Below are 20,000 nucleotides of genomic sequence, written 5' to 3'. Positions count from 1 at the left end.
AAAATGCTACAACATTTTTCAGTTTTTGACCTACAATTCGTGTCGTAAGCCTGTCGTAAGCTTGTCGCATGCGACAAAAATCGTAACGTAGGAGTAAATCGGCCCTTATTCAGCTATTTTACCACTAGAAAAGTGTTCAGTATGAAAGCGGCGGCTTCGAAACGACGGCCAACAAAGCAGACGAGTCATTACGCTGGAACATAGGGCCGACCGATGGCGACGTCCACGAGAATGCTACTAAAACAATAGCATTTTATAAGCAAAACTCGTGGGCGTTTCAAAGAACTGTTTATTTATCTCCCGTCAGTTTTCCGCAAAACTGCGACCTGAAATGACCAAATCTCACGTTTTATGGAAAACGTGTGCAGAAAAGAGCGAATTTAAATTATAGTTCTTCGTTTCGATACCGTTCCTTCGTGTTTATTTCCTTAGTAATAGTTCGGATTGTTTGCTGAAGTTAAACAACTGGAATAATGATTTCAAATTGCGTTCCTGTTGACGCCGCCTTCTAAGATCTTAACATCCCTAATATCTAGAGGATAGAGGAGATCGCTTGCCAGATTTCTTTTTTCGCTGTTTTCCCGCGCCTAAAGTTCAAACAAAGGCTTTTAAACCCGTTCAACATCTACACGAACCTTCGATTCAACATGTTTCAACACAGTTGATAGGGGAGGGGGGGGAAGGGCAAACTGTTTGACCATCGCTGTTCAACAAAATCGAAAGGATGTTGAAGCAAATGTTGAAGCCGTCTCGCTGGGCCTTAACTTTCCTTGTCATTTCTTAAAGGTGTTGATCTGCTCATGGATATTGATCGGACTGACTTTCTCTATTCCATGTTTCCCACCGGCTAAGTACTTGTTTTCATTAACGCTTCTAAACACTTTTTTTTACAACGTTTTGCCAAAGATAAAATTCACTCTTGCTTACTTGTTTCTTATGAGCAAAAACAATTATAATAATAATAATATAGCCTTTCACAAACACCACACAAGCCGCAGATTTTGGAGAGAGAAGATCAATATTTAGAACCTGAACTGATTGTCAAGCAAATGAGTAAATTTTAGATTTAACTATACTAGCTCTCCCCATATTTGCTTCATTTTGCTTTTGCTTTTTACTGTCATTATTCGTATTGTGGGATCTGTCCTATCATATATGTTCAATTGAGACATAATTATGCCTTGTAACGACTACCCGTTTCGATTAGTGATTAGGTGAAGGACAAAATTCAATTCGCTCCCGTCCCAAGAAGCTGTGATCAATAGGATTTTGTCAGTGATCAGTACTACTTTCAACATCAGAACCATCAAGATCAGCCTGTCTTACTAGTACTAACCTGGAACTTTTCCAAAAAGAACCACCAGAAAGTATCCTGCAAATTGACAAATCATTTAATATTATTAAGATAAAATTAATGTGATGTACTGACAACACCGTACATGTACATTTCCTGTAGAAGGGACTGATAAAGTAATGAAAACAACTTTCCACTTTCAAATATACATGCCGCCAGATTCTATATTACGACTTTGTTTGCTGGTTGTTGGTTCTCTTGGCCTATCAAAGTTCAAGTCCATGGGTAGACGCACTAGACAAGTTTGTTACGCGTGAGAGTCGAAAACTACTGGACGAACCGGACGAAAAAGTCCCTCAATATATACTTCATTTCGCGCGGGCTGACTCGTGTCGCGTGGATTTCCCACCCGCGAACACGCAACTCGCGGCCTCAACTCTCTCTCGAAACAAAAAGGAAAAGGTTGTACAATGTAGCCAGCCAACGTTTCAACCACAAGTGCCCGTGTAGCGTATCATTGAAGGTACACAGAAGCAATGTTACTTTTACCTGCAAGAGGATCACGGATTCTTCTGATAAGAAAAGCTTTTTCCATCGCTTTCTAAACACTGACTGTCAATCAGAAAAAAATAGTTTCCCTCACGTTTTCAGCTAAATAGAAAAACAACTGCAAAGAGCAAAGTACATTACAAAGACAATGCCAAACACAAAACTAAACCAACATATGAAGTAAACTGCAATTAATATGAATTTAGTGGGTGTATGATCAGTTCACTGATACCTTGTGAACTGCTGGTTTCTCCTACACTTTCCTTGGGAGAAATCAATTGCTCACAGTTTTTTAGTTCATAGATTTAATCTATTCTTAAAAAACTTTACATGTGATGTGTATACCCATCCATCCGCGACTGAGTACCCCTGAGTAAATGTGGGTGAAATATTTGCACCTCAGGTATAATAATTTATTAGTCACAAGTACAATATTAGTCACAAGTACAATATTAAACACTTAATGACTGGTCCCAAGGGAAACAGTTAATTTTGTTTCCCGAGAATCTCAATGTTTCCCCGAGGTGCAGCCAAGGGAAACAAAATTAACTGTTTCCCGAGGGACCAGTCATTAAGTGATTTGTTATATAGCACAAAAAGAAAAACAAGCAATTGCAACAACAACGGTGGTCGTCAATCAACATTCGCGGGTAACAGTGCACTGTTACCCTCTGACGTCATAGATTTTGCACTGTTGCCCGCTCAGAGACTTTTGGCGGGAAACAGTTTTTTTGTTAGAAGTCATGTGACCTCCAAGTAACCAATGAAAGCGCTCGCTGCTGGGGGACTAATTCAGCTATATAACAATATAAGGTCATAATAATTGTAACATTTCAGCAAAGGACTTAAAACTCACAGGAAAATGTTGGGCTTTGGTGACTTTATTCAACAATTGCGGAGCTTCTAGCTGCCCTGGCAAAGGGGTTACTTCATTGGGAAAGAAACCAGGATATGATGTAAACTGCGGTTATGACAAAGGAAAAAAAATCATTTCATATAAAGACTATATAAGTACAGGAAATAGTATGAACGTGATCATGAGGGCATCTCGTGATTTATGGTCACTTTTGTGATGTTTTGAAAGTTTTCAAATTGCATGAGCTGTATGCGAACTTTCCAAAGATCACTCATTTCCATAAAATAATCATATGATTTAATTAATTGCTATCTCATTTAATTAATGAGATCGCACTTAATTAAATCATGTGATTTTAGCAATTTTGATAGCAATTTTGAGAAGGACTGAGAGAGCAATGTGTGGTGCAAAACTGATGGAAAAAAAGAGGACAGAGGACCTGATGGAGATGTTGGGATTGAAGGAAACAATGAATATTGGGAAAGGCTGAGAATGACATGAAGAACACACTGCACAGATTGAGGAAGCCATTGTGGATAACACTGTCCCAGAATTGCATCGTATGAAAGTCAACTTAAATTCATCGAAATAGTATCTTGAAGTGCTGCTATGACCAAAACATCAATGATATTTTATATTTTTCTTTGGATTTCAAATCTATGTTAACTAACCACTAAACAGACACCTGGTTATTTTAACAGGAATTTTCCCATTAAATGGTCCTCGATAAATAACTTTAAAATCTTGAGAGAGCAGAATCGAGGAGACAATGACGTCAAAGACTCAGCAGTTAAGAATGCTATGCATGTGTACACGGATTATTTAATATGCAGCACAGGAGTATTATACGCTAGTGAGTAAATGACATCTCTTTTCCCTAGATCCAAGCCTCTGAAGTCCAATCAGTCAGTTCGGAAAGGGAGTATAATGGCGGACTGTGAAACAACACACGCTATTTGGTTTTCTCAGTTGTTTCAAGAACACAAGAACAATTATTATATGATGTGATGTGAAGCACTTAATCCAACACTTTCAATGCCAATGTGAGTGGATCATCATCATCATCATCATTGTTGTCGTCATTGTCATTACCATGATAATTAACAATAACTTGCTGAAGGCAAGGTGAACATCTGTGAATAAAAACAGAGACAAACTCAAGGTTTTTACTCACCGATATTCACCAATATTCGCAGAGCCTGAGGTGAATGATTGTTTTAGTATAATTACATACCTGATTATTTGAAAAAGATCCATTTTCTTTAAAACAAATGATTTCTTCGTTTTTCACCTTGGCAAAAGGGCTTGCGGCCATTTTGAAAAACTGCTTAGGCGATTATCACATAATAATCACATAAACGGCAACCAATCAGCGCATAGAATTTTCAATAATCACCTATTTAATTATCATCATCATCATCATCAATGTCATCAGCACTTAAAAAATTTAAAGTGCCCCTGTGATTAAAAAAAACACTTCCTTTTTTCTTCCTTTTTTTCTTCTTCAGATTTTGACAGTGTATTTGCCTAACACCTGACTGGCAAAATCTTGAGCTTTGATTTTCATCCAAAGGCCGTTTACTTTGAGTGTAAGTTTTGGATTTCATGGTGCACCATTCCTCACATTCAAAACTGACCGATTAGATCTCAGAGGGTTGGATCCAAGGAAAAGTGATGTCAAAGGCTCACTAGCTTAAAATCTCAGCATGTGAGTGCAGCTTATTATAAGTGCAAAACGTCTGAAAGGCCAAAACTCCCATGCTGCACATTAATTCTGTGGAGTACACATGCATAACATTCTTAAACTAGTGAGCCTTTTTCTCCTACAACCAGCTCTCTTGAGAACTTAAAGTTAGTAATGGCGGACCATTAATTAGGAAAATTCCAGTTAAAATAAATGGGTGTCTTTTTCAAATCAAGGCTTAAAACTTTGGTTGCTTAGCATTTGGTTAACATAGTTTTGAAATTCAAAGAAAAATGAGAATTGATTGTTTGGTCAAAGGGGTACTTTAATATCTGATACTGTACTTATCTCCTCCTCATAGTTATTTTACTGCTTCTTAAAATGGATAAGGTACATTTACCTGAACACTCTTCATTACATTGGCCTCTTCATCTTCTATTCCATACTATGTAAACAAAGAAACTGTTTGATTTACTATATTTCAGTCAAATTCTGGAAAACAGTGTCCAACTACTCCATCTCTCACATGTCCTGCAGGGACAGCGGAGGGTATTTTCCACTGAAGGGGAGGGTGTGGGGGTTGACGGGCTAACAAACAAGCGCCGACAAGCACCGGAGCAGGTAACTCCGCCAAAAAATTTTGAAATCTTGAAGCTTGGAAATTCTACTTTGAGCATTCTCGACGAGACATCAAAAAAATAAATGTGGATCAACCATAAAATGACAGATGTATTAGTTCTTATTTGTTACTTGATGTCCTTGATAAGTACATGTAAAGTATACTTTACTTAAATCTGTTTGTCTTAACTGTTTCCTCATTTTTTTTTTCGTTTTTCCTTCTGCTAGTTTTCTTTTTTCATGTTTTATGGGTTTTTTAATTACTTTTAATTTTTTATTTATTTTTGTTATTTTTAATTTTTGGCTTGATATTGGGGTGGCTGCCCAACCCCCCTGGCTCTTCTGTCCCTGTCCTAAAGATCTTATTTTGTCGTACAATGAGGTCAGGTTTACATGTTGTCAAGAGAAAGACTAAAGAATAATATTATATTCTTTCATCTACGGCAATTTCTTAGTAGCAATATGAAAATACACTTACCAGGTGAACATGTTTTTCTTTTTTGTTTATAACTTCTGGTGGAATATCTGCACTTAATGCTGTGTTTGAACAAGGAAACAAATCTCACTAAAGTAACATTATATATATATAGAACATGAACAAGACTTTAAATACAGAAAAATCCTGCATATGAAGTATGGTATTTAAAGTTAATGTAGTTTTAGGCTATCTAGGTTCTTAAATTGGTTCTTATTTCGGATCCACAAAAGATATCTACTCTATGATATGGTGTGACTGATTTCCTCTGACGAGGACACTGATACCTTTATATTTCATAACCATGAACAAGATTTGTGCAGTTTAAAGTGCAATTTGTTCCAGTTGCCTGTGTATAAGCATGTTTAATATTTTAGGCTAACCTGGTTCTTATGTAAGGGGGGTCTAAAATGAAATTTTTGGGCTAACAGGTTCTCAAATTCTAGGTTCCTATATGCATGTGTTTACTGTATATACAATCAAAATAAATAAATATGGTAATGTTCTTCAAGTACTTCGTATCATAAACTAATTTGACTTTAACCTTTAAGAGTTGCTGGGCTAAGAGTTTGTACAGCAGTCCCTTGTGATTTTTCTTTGACAGTCAAAACCTGGCTGGAATACACATCCAGTTTCTTCTCCAGTTCTTGTATCTTAAGGTTCACTTCATCGATCAGGCCAATTTCCAAGGCTGTTCATGCAAATAAAGTGTGGAATTGGATGTTAAAGAAAACACAGTTTTCTGTCTCTCAGAAGGTGAATAAGTGATAAACCAACTAAATTATTAGTGCTTCAAAATATTGGAAATACACTCTTAGTCAGGTAAGTGGACTACATGTATTATACCTGGAATCAGAGGGTGTAAACTGCAGGTTGCACATTGCTGTTTCACTATCCAAATGTAGCTGTCAAACAACTCGAACCTTTACAAAAATGCTAACATTACTAAGGCTTAAATAAAATTTTTTAGGCCTAATGTTACCATTAGTAAAGGTTTGGGTTGTTTCAGCTGTGGTGAAACAATAACCTGCAACCAGCAGTTAAATACACCCTCTGGAAAAAAAGACCAGTTCATGCTACACCCCTGAGACAAAAAAGTGCCTGAGATGAGAGGGAAGGGGGAGTTGCATGTGGAGACGGGGACAATAGGGACATCCTTTACGATCTATGACGGCAACGTCGACAGAAACATCACCTCAAAATATAACTTTGCACCATCATATAAGTCTTTTGTCTCCCGTAATATTTACTGTTTGCATGTATGCATAAATGGACTAGTAAATAAGCAAGAGAAAACAGCTTCCCCTCGCGCTCATTACAATCCAAACTAGAGGGTGATTCAAAATGGGATTTCAAGCTCAGTGTGAGGGAAGCCCGGCATGGCCAATAAAAATATAAGGATTTGTATGGGAATCCCGATAAAAGGCTTAAGAAGATAATTATACGAAAAAATTCTCAATTAAAAAGCATAAATGATTGCCACTGTGGGTAGCTTCATTCCTGTGTGGTTAATTCCAGATCCAACACAATTTGAGCCATTTTTTTTCAATTTCTCGGGTTTGCCCACTGTATTACTGTATTATTAAAATCTCAAGGTTTTACACTGCCCACCAATTCGAGTCAAATATTCCTGGATAGAATCGATGTTCCCGTGGTCACAATTCCACATCAGAATCAATTGACAAAGATTGAACTTTCATTTCAACCCACCATCAATGCAATAGCACGTCTGCAAGCGAGCTCAGGCAGTAGTTTGTGTGGCCACTGCTTCAACCGTTGGATAACAAACTGAGCCTTACCGGGATGGCAGCTGACCATAGTTTGTCAACTACAATTTTTAAAATTTTCCTGGGTTCCCCGACACAACTGTATTCTCTCAGATGCCAAAAATTAAATTTCACTGGCTTCAGTAAGTCCAGCTACAAAATATTCGTAGCAAAATATCCTACGAGAACAAAGTTAATTCGCATGTTAATTCCTTAAAGGTTTCATAACTACAGTTAACAATCGGGAACAGCCTTGTGTGTACAAAGTCCGTGTTTACGAATTAAAGTGGCATGAAGGCGCAAAATTACCAGGACTTACATAAGAATTTAAGAATTTAATTATTTTCCTCAATTTGTCAGATATGTCTAGAAATGCCCCTAATTAGATGCACATGGATTTTAATAATCATCACGAAGTGTCCCATTGCTTTCTCCCAACTTCAACATCACTCATGTCTTGGGACACAAGAAATTAATGTCACAAAGTGTCCCCCCAAAATGCTGCTCCTCGAGTAAGGATAAACAAATGCATTTACCCTAACGTGAAAATAATGCTAACCTTTATCCTTACCTTATTGTTGAAAACTGGTAGCAAAGGCTTAGATTTAACAGGGGCACTTGTTGTTGGGTGTCAAAACTGGGCGTGCATCTAATTTGGTGCATTACTGGACATAGGCAGTTTGTAAACTACCGCTTTCATTCTCACTAGACCTCTTAGCCATCTTTCTATGCTACGTGGATGTGTTTTTGAAGTTTGTCAAAACAAAGGAGGCATGACGGTGACTGGACAACTGATGCACTCACATGTCGAGAGATCCAGGGGAATAAAAACACTTGTTGTTGACGAACTACAGTCTGCCACCCCAGTAAGGCTCAGTTTACTATCCAATGCTCAAAGCCATGGCCACTTTATCAGTAAAGCACATCTCTCGAGAAGTGTTTTCTTGCAATTGAGAGAACAAACTACCACATGAGGTTGCTCGCAGGAATGCCATTGCATTGATTGTGGGTTGAAATGAAAGTTCAATCTTTGTCAGTTGATTTTGATGTGGAATTGTGACCGTGGGAACACTTTACATAGGAATATTTCCGTGCTTACCATTCAGCCAAATAAACCGGATGGAATGATAGTTGCATGAGGTAAGCGATTTTCTGAATTTAATGACCAACCGGATGAGAATGGCGCTTACCATTTTACTACTCGGCATTCCATCCATATTTACTCGATCCGTGTGAGAAAGGGCCTGGAAATGGAACGATTCTCGCAAATGGTAAGGGCATTTCCCAAATTCCATTCCGAACGAAAAAAGAAGACTACCTTTGGAGGTTGTCCACAATTTCCGAAAAGATTTTCCGAAAAATTGCCAAGTTCCATTTGACCTCAAACCGAAATTTCCAGAATTCTTCCCAGGTTTTGGGAAAGATCATTCTGAAATGATTTAAGTTGTTGAATCAGAATAAAAATAGGAAATTAACGAGGAATGCTTGTGCCATAAATTGAAATTATTAGAATCATCAAAGAAAGCTGCATCTTCTTGCAACAGGGAACACAAATAAAACATTTAAATAAACTGTTAATGACTTTCCTCGATGGAAAAGGGGTTTGTTTAACCTTGATCGGGAAAAAAATAGAATTTCACTATTTTTTATCGAATCTCCAGATTTTCTTTCATGGGTCTCCAGATTTTCCTTTATCAGGGGTTGGCAGGTCTGCACAATGGCAATAAAGTAAGGCTTTGTAATTGAGAATATTTTTCGTATAATTATCCGCCTCAGCCTTTTATCAGGATTCCCATACAAATGCTTATATTTTTGTCGGCCATGCCGGGCTTCCCACACACTGGGATGGAGCACCCATGGTAAAGATAGTAAAGTACGTATCAAAGGATACGGGCATGATATGCTAGATCATCTGTTATATCCTGTAAACTTCCCAGTCCTACTGAAGCAACAGAGACCTCAAACTTCTTGTCAAAGTCTATCTCATCAGGCCAGTTCTTTAATCCTTCTGGTCGCCTTTCCAGCCATTCCTCAAAAGTCTTTGGTGGCTCGGGAGTTTTTGGCTTATGTTTTTTCCTTTCCTCCTTCTCCTCCTCTTCATATTGGGCAAGAAAAACTTGTACTCGGGGATCCATCGAAACTATAATTCCATAAACCTATTTCAATACATATTTTTTGGAGTTAATGATCGCTAACTGGTAAAAAAACTGTGGTTCACCTCCGAAGTTTGTCTTCTCATCATTTTAAAAGTTTGCTGAGATACCAGGCCTTCTTCTCAACAAAAATGGTAACTAAGCAACAACTCCCTGGTATAAAAGGTTGCTCGTCTGTACATTCTCGACCCCCACTGAAGTGACACTGAAGTTCCGTTTGCTTTTTCCAACCGAATTCTCTCACGTCTCTCACGCAATCAAAGCTATTTTCGTTGGATTGCTATATGTAAGCATTAGCAGGTGACAAAAAAATGTCCATCTCAAGAACACATTCTCACATCACGTAACTGTAACATCACTGAGGACAGCAAAAAGGAGGCAATAAAATCCAAACACATTAATAAAGTGAAGCTTGATTGTTAACGTTATTCATTTCTTTCTCTTTCTTGGCGACAACTGTTATTATTACTATCCTCATCGTTATCATTGTCAAAGTCATCATCTTTATCATCACCTTCTTCTTCTTCTTCTTCTTCTTCTTCTTCTTCTTCTTCTTCACCATCTCTGGCCAGTACGTAGGCTCAATCCACAAGACTGATGATGTAGACTGTAAGCCCAGGGGGGGGGGGGGGGGGGCAACCCATATGAAACAGACGGGGATGCTCGTCGTCTCGCTTAGGGGTGTAAATTTTGGATTTTGGTCTCGCTTAGGGTGTTCAGGGCAAAGCGCCAATATTTTAAGCCGCCAATGTCTCGTTTAGGGTTCCGCGAAGAAACACAGAATTACGCGAAGAGAAACAGAAGTCAAATTTTCTTTTTAACTTGTTTTTAGGAGTCAAAATTTGCTTAAACCACACCCAGATTGGTCTCCTTTAGGGGTCACAAAAAGCTTAAGCCACGCCCAAATGGTCTCCTTTAGGGGTTAAATTCAAAATTTCCGACGAGCATCCCCGTCTGTTCCATATGGGAGTCCCCCCCAGGAACCGTAAGATCTGACCTCCGAGTTCGGGTCCAATCCAAAGGCATGGGAACTTTGGAGGTATTTGCCAGGGTGTGTGCAGTTCCCGCACAATTGTGCAACGTGGTCGGTACCTGGGATTACGATTATGACTGATTTTTTTGTCATTGTTGGAACATTTTCGACGTTAGGCTCTCGGGTAACTTGGGTAACAATGGTCTCCGGCGCTCTCATGCAATTTCCGTTTAGCATCGAATGACGTTAGTCAATCCGGCCTGGCAGGATTTTTTGGTTAGCCTGCCGCTTAATCCAGTTCTTTCATTTATATTAAATTACTTTGAAGCTCTGTTACAGGATCGACAAACTCAACACTATCACATATGCAATTGCTCATCGGGGTGAGTTTTATAGACGGTTTTCAATCAAGTGATGAGACGGTCAGGTTGGTGCGCAAAACAATAGCAAATTATGTCCAATATTTTGCGTTACTGTAGAGCCAAATTCCCAAAAGACTTCCTTCTCTATTGTTCTGTGCACCAAAATGGCTGCTGTGACGTCAGGTGAAAACCATCTATATCTTTTTTCTGTCCTTTGTTGATTAGCTATTTTTGACAAACATCATCCGGTCCAATTTACTTAGAAGTTGATTACTCTTTATGACTTCTAGTGTATATTAATTAGTATGATCGTTATGAGCCGGCTACCATTATGTCACGATTGTAGCACATTTAAGAGAAGAAGTTTACTGGAAGAACTGTAATCTCCATAATTATTTCGCACAGTCACGATGGTATGCAATGTTACGGATTGTGATGGTTGTTGCGGCGACTAAGCTAAAAATTGTCGTTTCAAGTTCGATTGAATAAGAAAAGAGGTCATGAGTGTTGCACAAAAGACAAATCTCTAACCATCGAAACAAACTGAAGCACTCAAAAAGGTGGAATAAATGTAATGCTGCGAGAGGTTTTTGGCGTTTTTCAGTGATGACGACGATCAAACGCATATGAAATGTCGTATATTTGAGACGCAGATATGAAACGTGAGATTGCGATTTTTATTTCTACTTCCGAATCTGTTTGCGTGTTTGTGTTGTTTTAAGGTTCAACGGAATCCAGCTGAGGTGTTCAAAAATAAGCGAGCAATGAATCATCAAAACCGTACTTCTATCAACATTATCGTCCTTCATGGTCAGTGTCAATTCTCCTCTTTCGCCTAGACGGGATCATCAACTTGCCTGTTTATAAAGCCAAACCAAAACCTCTTTTTGGCTCTAATCCGCGGCAGTTGTTGAAGATTATACCAGCCTTGAATTGATACATTCATTTATGTCATTTGATACGGTCACTTGCCGTACCCCTCCAGTAACCGTCACGTGATTACAGCTCTTATAAATGTTTTCCTTTTGCTGTGTTTATACAGGAGAACACGCGTGTTAATGGCACCAAGAGGTAGTCACTCTCGAGCTACGTCACAGAAACCGTATTTTACGTGATGTTACCTTTTTTCCCCTTCAACATTTCGCTTTGACATTTTACCTTTAACTTCCGATTTGGAGTACCCTAGATAAAACCCATTTTCCGTTGTAACTGATCACAAAAGGTTCTTCCATTCTTACGTCATGTAGGTGGCTCGGCCCAGGTGGAATTCTGTAGGAAGAAGAGTGAAATGGTCACTGACTAAACGATTTTAGTAAAAAGTTCTCTTATCTGTTTACTTAGATCTACGAAAGCTGTTTAATGCCTTCAGTCCAATTCTCTGAATATTTGCTCTGATTGCTGTCAGCCTGTGACACCTGCCATTCCTCTTGGTTTTTACGAATTTTATTGGTCTTGCATGACGATAGTTAAATTCAAGCATCGAGCGGAGATTTCCTGCTGATTTTAACAAGATCAGAGGCCTTTCTACGTAGATCCTAACAAAGGGTGAGCTTCCGTTTCTTTTACCGATACAGTTTAAGATGGTAAAATGATAACTATACTGGACCCATTCGCTGAATAGGCTGAGTTTAAATAAGTCGGTCTCAAAATCTGTGGTGGTGTAGTTCAATCGCAAGGCTCGCTGGCCCTTTTGCGTTTATTTTCGTGTTGTGATATGTTAAGCAATGAATACGACGATCACGACGATCCCTACTTTTCATCTCTTTAAACTCGGGAGCTTTTCACAAACACGAAATCTTGTTCCAATTACAAGGTTATTGATACTGTTTTAGTTTCCATGTCTTCAAGAATTTAATTTCTTCATATATTTTTTTTTCAACTTCATTGACAAAAGCCTTCCACATACCCACTGTCGTAAAACATACGGTTGTTTGTTTCAGAATATCAAAGAACAGTTCATTGTGCAAGGAAAGTCGCAAAGTCTAACCGTTTACATTTACTAAAATCGACGGGTTAAAATGTCAAGTGTTCTGTAATTGTCAAACAAGCACAACGTCAAAATGTCTTTTGTTAAAATTCGATAACCAAGCACCCACGAAGTTCTATTTCCAACGCCTGCTAGGCACTCTATAAACGCAGACACGTAACTTCTGCAGTTTTAAACTAAAATTACCACCACGCTGACTATTACGTGGCCGAGTGGACAGTTGCGCTTGAAACACTATGGAGTTCATATTCCAGCGTGGGATCACTTATTTTAAGATGAGAACAAACTACTCTTCATTTCGGTCCACGCAATAATTTTCCTAGGTATGGGGTTGGATTATTCACGGTTTTGTGAAAACTCGTCGAAGTCAGTTAGTTTTCGTCTGTTAATCAATACAACTGTTCACCGGATCTCCGTCGAGTGTTCTATGACTGTGTTAATAGGAGAAATTAAATAAGCGAAGTCTGTTCTTATGAAAAAAAAAAATCCTTTTTTTAAGCCTTCGAGTGCATTATCCAAAGTAGCACTTTGTGGATCAAGTTAAGACAATGGTCAATGAAATAAGCGAGGGCAGTAAGCCATGCAGTGCCATCTTGGAATGATTATCGCAGATGGGAAGAAAATTCAGTTGTTGCAAACAACCCTAAAAAGTGAAGTTTTGAACTGGATGCGTCATGCATTACATTTCTTTAACTGAGATCATTGTCAAAACTACATCAAAGAAACAAGTAAATGGCTTGTTTACAAGCCGCTTGCTTTTGTATTAGCTGTAAGTATTAGTTTTAAGTTACTTTATTTTTATAGTAGGTCCACATCAGCTATATAGTTGTCTTTTTTACCTGACCTGCTTGAATAAATAGAGATGATGATGATGATGATCACTGATGATCAATGATGATGCTGTCGGCTATTGCAATAGCAAGGTGACCATGGAAAGCCAGAAGGAGGGTAATGCGGCCTGGCTTATAAAGGGACGAAGCAAACGACATGGCGTTTATGAACTGCACAATCCACGCGAAACATTTTCCAAATCTCCTATGGACGCGACTTAATTAACCCTCTCGCTCCAGGCGTACCTCAGTCGGTCAGCGGGCGGCCTATTGAGCTAGAGGTTGCCAGTTCGATACCCGTGTCATTCCATTGACATCTGTTTCAACTTTCCTCTGATCCTTGTAGCTGTAGCTTATAATACCGGTACACGGAGCATTGATGGAGGAAGGGGTGGGGCGGGTAAAAGATGCGCACCGAGGGCCACAAGTTTATCAGTAACTCTATTTCACTGGCACGCGTTAACCTCATAAAATAAGGATCCTTACCTTTACATCTAGGACCAGTATCATTCTTGAGGAATTCTACCACACCTTTTCAAATAGTCACGAAGTGATTATACAATAACGCGAATCAGGAACTCATCAAGAGGAGCCTCTATCTCCCATACTTGGCCTTGGAGTCAACCCTTTCCCGAGTAGATTTATTTATAGAACACCTCCCTTGGGAGATTCAGCACGCTCACTGTTGTCAGGAGCTCTTAATGAGCTCCTGCTGTTGTAAAAGCCGATCAAAGCAGAGCTATCTCAGCGTCAAGGGAATTATGATACTTTTCGCGGGAAAAACCTGCTGTTCCTAAAATAAATTTACTCGGGAAAGGGTTGACTCAACGAATTAGAGGAGATAGAGGCTCCTCTTGATGAGCTCCTGCGCGAATTTATATTTTGAGATGACATTCTCGTTGCCGTGGCCGCCGTTGTTGCTTAAGTTCTCTATTGATTTCGCGGAAACTTGTACACCTTTTTCGGCACCTGGGGGGGGGGGGAACTTGCTTTCGCTAACAGTCAACAGAGAAACTTTGCTAAGATGATAGCTTTAGTGCGCGGCGGGCTTAACGAATATACAGCAAATTTTTTAACCTTCTCTCGCAATAACTGTGTACTGCCAACACACTTTGCCTGATGCAATAGAATCACTCTTGTGACTATTTAATATATATAAAACAACAACATTGACAAAAACACGAACTCGGAATTCAGATTTTGCGAAAATAGTTTGGGACGCAACTTGAGCAGTTGGAGAGAAGCCTGAGAAAAATCCGGGCCTGAGATGATCACTTGCGCTTACAATCACTCGTATTGTTGCTTATAGTTGAAATACTAGATTTTCCCGTCGGCATAAAGCGACTTGACTTAATTGAGATACCAGTTGTTCGCCCGGTGTGAAGGAATCCGGAATCTAGCAAATGTGATGCTTTGGAATCCGGAATCCAGAGGGTGGAATCCGGAATCCAGAATCCAGAATCCAGAATCCGCAACTTTCGATAGAATCTAGGACCCTTTGTGCAGCACTGTGGAATCGAGGACTCGGGATACGAGATCGCCGGGCTGGGATCTGAAATCCGGGGGCCATCTGGATTCCTTTTTATTACACATAACATGAGAATTTTATTCCATAATGCTCATTTGTACAAATCTATACGCTTTATTTTCACATGTGGAAAAGGCTTATACAGCCAATCAGAATGGCGTACAGCTATTTCACATGTGGAAGTATAGCCAATCAACGATAGCGTAAAGGCGTTTCCATGCCAATCACTCGTGCATCTCGTGCAAATCGTACTTTATTATTGAATTAAATGAAATTTGCAACTTGGTTCTATTGTTAGTGAGGTTTTGTTTCTAATTTGCGTTCAGAAAACTATTTTAATGAAAATTCTCGTCTTATGTGTAATAAACAGTTCACGACATAGAAAGTACAAACAACTCGTGAATAAAACCCCGTACGCCGCACTTTCTATGACGTAAACTATATATAGAGGGCGAAGTTGGGAAAGTGTTGCAGTTGATTATTTTTTACTCGTGTAGTGCAACGGTATAGAGTCTATAAGTTTAATCTCATCTTTCTTTTTCTTCAGTCTCTTTTACAGAAGTATCAACAGTTGTCGCTTTTAGAGTGGAGCCTTAAGCATGTGGATTCGTGTGACAATGTATTTTTTTCTCGTAACCATGAAAGAGTTCATCTTCACGGAGAGGTAGGTCGTTCTATGAGTTATACGGCGGGGGATATTCCTCGAGAATACCATTTCCTGGAGGGAAAAGGATGAGCGTGTTGAAAGATATAAATAATTTTTGACGTTCTGCCCATAAATTCAGCCAGGTATAGTCAGTAACGGAGAAAGCGTTATCTGGGGAAAAATGGCCCGAGTCAACAGAAATTATCATGTTTGCACCGTAAGTTCGATGGGGATGTTCACCAGGCCCCGGTGATAGAGCTATCCACTGGATAAATAACTGTCCACCGCATAACTCAATTGGTTTTGCTAGTTTTTATCCGTTGGATGGTGATTTATCCCGTGGATAGCGTTATCTATCTTGGCCTGATGGCCAAGTGTGCTTTCGGGGGCACATACCGTCCCGATTTAAAACGTTTAAAGGGACGCTATCACACTATTTTTAGTACCACTCTGAAATCCCAACGTAGGCTGTTCTGTTGATAACAGCCACAAAATAAAGTCAAAACTGATTCCGTTGAATATAAAGGACTTTTTTGATGCACAGCACAGCTATCATTATGTACTTTTGATAACGAATGGCCAGGAAGAGATGCGTTCAAAGTTGAAAATGTTATGTGAACGTTGTGTTGTAACTTGTACAAAGCAGGAGCTCCTGTATAAAGTCAATGCAAAATATGTTGGCTGACCTTTCTGTTCTACATTTACTTGAATCGTGTGCGAGATGATGAAAAGGAAAGGATTTGAAAACCGTCAACTGAGGTGTTACAAAGATGAAGTTACTTGAACATTGACTAGAAATCATTATTGGCTCTTCCTTTGAAAATGGCGCGCTGCTTTCGAAACTAGTCACCAAGCCCTTATATTTCGACAGCGCGCCATTTTCAATGGAAGAGCCTGATTGCAGGCTTTAATCGTTACAAACGACATGACAGCCGGGAGCTTAAGCAAGGACGACGACGGTTACGAAAACGCCAGTGTCTGCATGCCAAGACACTGAGGTAAAAAGAGCGGGTAGACTTCGTGACGCTTGTTGAAAAAGACGTGCATTTATATCTAATTACTTGCAGTTTTCATATACAAGGACTGGCCTTGGAACTCGGTTCGTTTTTGAATGATGGACTCTTAGAGCATTGAATTAGTTACCATTCGATCGCGGAGGGAATGACACTCGCAAGTGGTTAACCTTATTAATTCTCTTGGAAGAGGACGATAAACCGTAGGTACCCCATTCCCCTACAATCTATCGTTCGAGAACACGTGGAGCGTAGCCCTTAACAGTCGCGGCATCACAAGGCCAAACCGCGGCCTCCCCGGGCTCGTATATCAATATCCTGGTGGTCGAACATTGTAGGGATTCTCGAGTCCAATAGCTAAGCGTCCTTGTACTGAAGCATTCCTTAAATACTGTAATTAAACTTATAAATCTTAAATTTATTTTCAATAAGGAATATCAGACTTGCAGATGAACCAGCCCTTGAAGAGGAATAAAGTGACTGGTACTGCCATCTCATCGCATTTTAGTGGTTAGATGAATGGCGTTTCAATTTTGTTGTCTTCTGTTTTTATATCGCAGCGCGGAAGAGCCCACTAACATCCTTAAGAGACAAACATCGAGCTCAGGTTAGCAACGAATTACATGTATATTTAATTCAATGACATCACAGCGACCAAGTCTAGTGGAGTCCCCCAAAGAGAGTTGTTGTCATAAACTTGTACTTTGGGAATGCATCTCTTTTCTTATGCAAAGAATTTATTTAAGGTTTGGTTTTCTGTCTCTTGATAGACCAAGAAAATTGCATCGTAAGTTTGCCACAGGACTCACCCAAAGAGTGCTCCCCTTACCGAGAAGAGGAGCTCAAGAAGCAGAAAGGATTATTTCAACTTGCCAAACGGTCTCCCTTCCCAACGCCGTTGGTAAACATGTCCATTCAACAATTTGTGAATTATCACAAACAAGATCCATTCACGAAGAATGAGTTCCTGGGGTACGTAACCATGTTGCAGAACATAAGGGAGTTTCGAACAAATTGGATGAAAGATCACCTTAATGTGGATATAAAGGAGTTTCAGGAGTACGAAGACATGTTCAAGGCATTTAGAAGCAACTTGAAAAGCAACAGTACTGGAGACTTGGTAAAGTTTATTGATTTCTCAGTAAAATTTGAGGTTTTCTCCAGTAGCGGTTTGAGATTGTGTGTGCGGAGAAGGAACTCTAGGCAGTTTAAACTGATTGAGTGGAACAAAAGAAAATATCTTGAGAAACAAGAAAACACGCTTTTTTGGGGTTGGGGGGGGGGGGGGGGGGGGGGGGCTATCAAGATTAAATCATGTTGTTGTAATGCTGACGAGTTTCTATTTACATAAGAAAAGCAGTGAGATTTGTATCAAGGGAAGGGTCAACTCCAGCCTTGCTTTTATGCAAAGTCCTTGTAACTGAGCACGGAACTGTAAAGTGGTCTATTCGTCTAAACTATGCTGTGAATATGTTAAGCCTCGGAATCTTATGAAGTGTTCAACGAGGTATTTACTTCAAAGGCTAAGGAAAGAAAGGTCGCAACAAGACTTAACACCCCTACATGAAAAGAAGCCATTCCCATACACAAAACAGAAGTAAGAGACCCAAATAAGAAAAAACGATGCTACCAGTTGGCTATACCAAAACTGAGTTGTCGTTTGCGACGTTTGACAAAACGATGAAGCTATTTATGAGCCATAATCACTTGTATTACACGAGTTATATCTCGAGGAGTCCTCGAATTTTTCTTGGAAAAAACGTATTCTGATAACAAACCGTGATGTATTCCCAGAAGTGCTATTTTGTGAAGCTTAAAGTCTCGCTTGCACTACGTACTCCTTCAAGTCATCGCCCTCATGTTTTTTGAGGACAACAATAGATTTGCAAGGATGGTTGTCACTAGCGACAACTGATTTAGGCAATATGCACACAAACTCAGTACTGCCCACTTATGCTTGCTTTATAATTTGAATCTCAGGACATTAACGTCGAATGTCAAAGCGTGTCAGACAAAGACACCTTGAACCCCATACTCAAGGACTGGCGAGATGACGGCATCTTTGCCGAACAGAGGCTCAGTGGCACCAACACAATGATTCTTCGCAGAGTGACAGATGACTCAAGTGAGTATGGTACTATTTTCCAACCAAATAAATTAACCGGGAATTATTTTCCCAATTCAGGCCAATTACCGCTTTCCGTTTGGCCAAAACGTTCGGAAATTTAGGTTGCAAGTGAAATGGAATGGCCCGTTTCGCTTTGATCCGACGATGTTATTCGGGACTAGTTTAGAAGGTGGTCCAATATGATTGGTCTGACCTGTGGGACCGAAAGGTCTCTTTCCATTTGACCGAATCGTTGCCAATCTCTGATTTGGTGGAAAATTAGTCCGAACAAGCGGAAGCTTGGGTAGTGTAATACTATACTATGATATATGAAATGAATCATATATCATTTCATCGTTGATTCATTCCTCACGGGAACATTGGAACCCACAAATGACCAGCTCCCAACGTCAGTGGCTTCATAGCTCAGTTGGTTAGAGCGTCGCACCGGTATCGCGAGGTCACGGGTTCAAGTCCTGAATTTCTCAGGCTTCTTTACGCAATTGCAAAAATTGCGTTCATAACTGCGAGGATCATAGCTTCACTTGAAAGGAATAAACCATTGGGCGCAAAGAATCTCCAAGTAGAAGCTCACTGGCGAAGCAAGCATAAGCATGAGTTAGTCGCATCTTGATTATTTGTAATAGCGACCTTTGGATCGGAAGACGGTAACGAACGACTACGAGTACTTCACGTGAATACGAGTACGAGTTTTCCGTACTGAGCATGCGCATAAGGTTTGGAACCAACATTTTTCGAAGTGCGCGTGCTCAGAACGGAAAACTTGTACGCGTAGTCGCCCTCGTCCTCCTCTAACGGGAATGTAAGAAACGACGACGGCTACTGCAAAGACAACGCGACAAAACAATAATATCATTGGTTTAAAGAGGAAAAATAATCGTGCTTGACGCATTTTAAAAAAATTGAGGTTTTGATGACAACATGAGCTTACAAGCATGAACCTTTCATTCTATATTCTTTTTCTCCGTACGGACTTGAACTAGATGAAGTAATCACGAAAGACTTATATTTTGATGTGACGTTTTCTGAGTCCTCGACATCGCCGTAGATCTTAAGGTCCTTAATGTCTTTTGTCAAAGAAATCTAATCAACGACCAGTACGTTTAACACGTCTACGGGCCTTGCGTGTGCTTATTCC

The 20,000-nt window shown here is 39.6% G+C and overlaps 2 protein-coding genes across 3 annotated transcripts in view; one reads left to right on the top strand and one right to left on the bottom strand.

Annotated features, from left to right (window-relative positions):
* The window catches only part of LOC137992961 (protein FAM227B-like), a 24,265-nt gene extending 14,744 nt beyond the window's left edge, over positions 1–9,521 (bottom strand). The window contains exons 1-7 of the mRNA XM_068838571.1: positions 9,134–9,521; positions 6,021–6,167; positions 5,480–5,538; positions 4,784–4,828; positions 2,700–2,804; positions 1,844–1,906; positions 1,337–1,372 (exon numbers count right to left, since the gene is read on the bottom strand). Coding sequence (XP_068694672.1) covers positions 1,337–1,372; positions 1,844–1,906; positions 2,700–2,804; positions 4,784–4,828; positions 5,480–5,538; positions 6,021–6,167; positions 9,134–9,377 — 699 coding nt within the window. The 5' untranslated portion in view covers positions 9,378–9,521. The remainder of the gene's footprint in view (positions 1–1,336; positions 1,373–1,843; positions 1,907–2,699; positions 2,805–4,783; positions 4,829–5,479; positions 5,539–6,020; positions 6,168–9,133) is intronic.
* Positions 9,522–10,627: 1,106 nt separating this feature from the next.
* Positions 10,628–20,000, top strand: part of LOC137992959 (polyunsaturated fatty acid 5-lipoxygenase-like) — a 19,186-nt gene continuing 9,813 nt past the window's right edge. Inside the window, exons 1-6 of one of the 2 annotated variants that reach the window (XM_068838569.1) lie at positions 10,634–10,751; positions 12,072–12,275; positions 15,623–15,739; positions 17,295–17,341; positions 17,505–17,854; positions 18,715–18,859. In XM_068838569.1, coding sequence (XP_068694670.1) covers positions 15,675–15,739; positions 17,295–17,341; positions 17,505–17,854; positions 18,715–18,859 — 607 coding nt within the window. In that variant the 5' untranslated portion in view covers positions 10,634–10,751; positions 12,072–12,275; positions 15,623–15,674. Of the gene's footprint in view, positions 10,752–12,071; positions 12,276–15,622; positions 15,740–17,294; positions 17,342–17,504; positions 17,855–18,714; positions 18,860–20,000 lie in introns of both variants that reach the window. The other variant, XM_068838568.1, reaches the window with a different exon arrangement.

The sequence above is a fragment of the Montipora foliosa genome, chromosome 2 (assembly GCF_036669935.1).
Source record: "Montipora foliosa isolate CH-2021 chromosome 2, ASM3666993v2, whole genome shotgun sequence".
Taxonomy (NCBI): Eukaryota; Metazoa; Cnidaria; class Anthozoa; order Scleractinia; family Acroporidae; genus Montipora; species Montipora foliosa.
The sequence above is the reverse complement of the archived record's forward strand: the minus strand, read 5'-3'. Positions and strand labels throughout refer to the sequence as shown.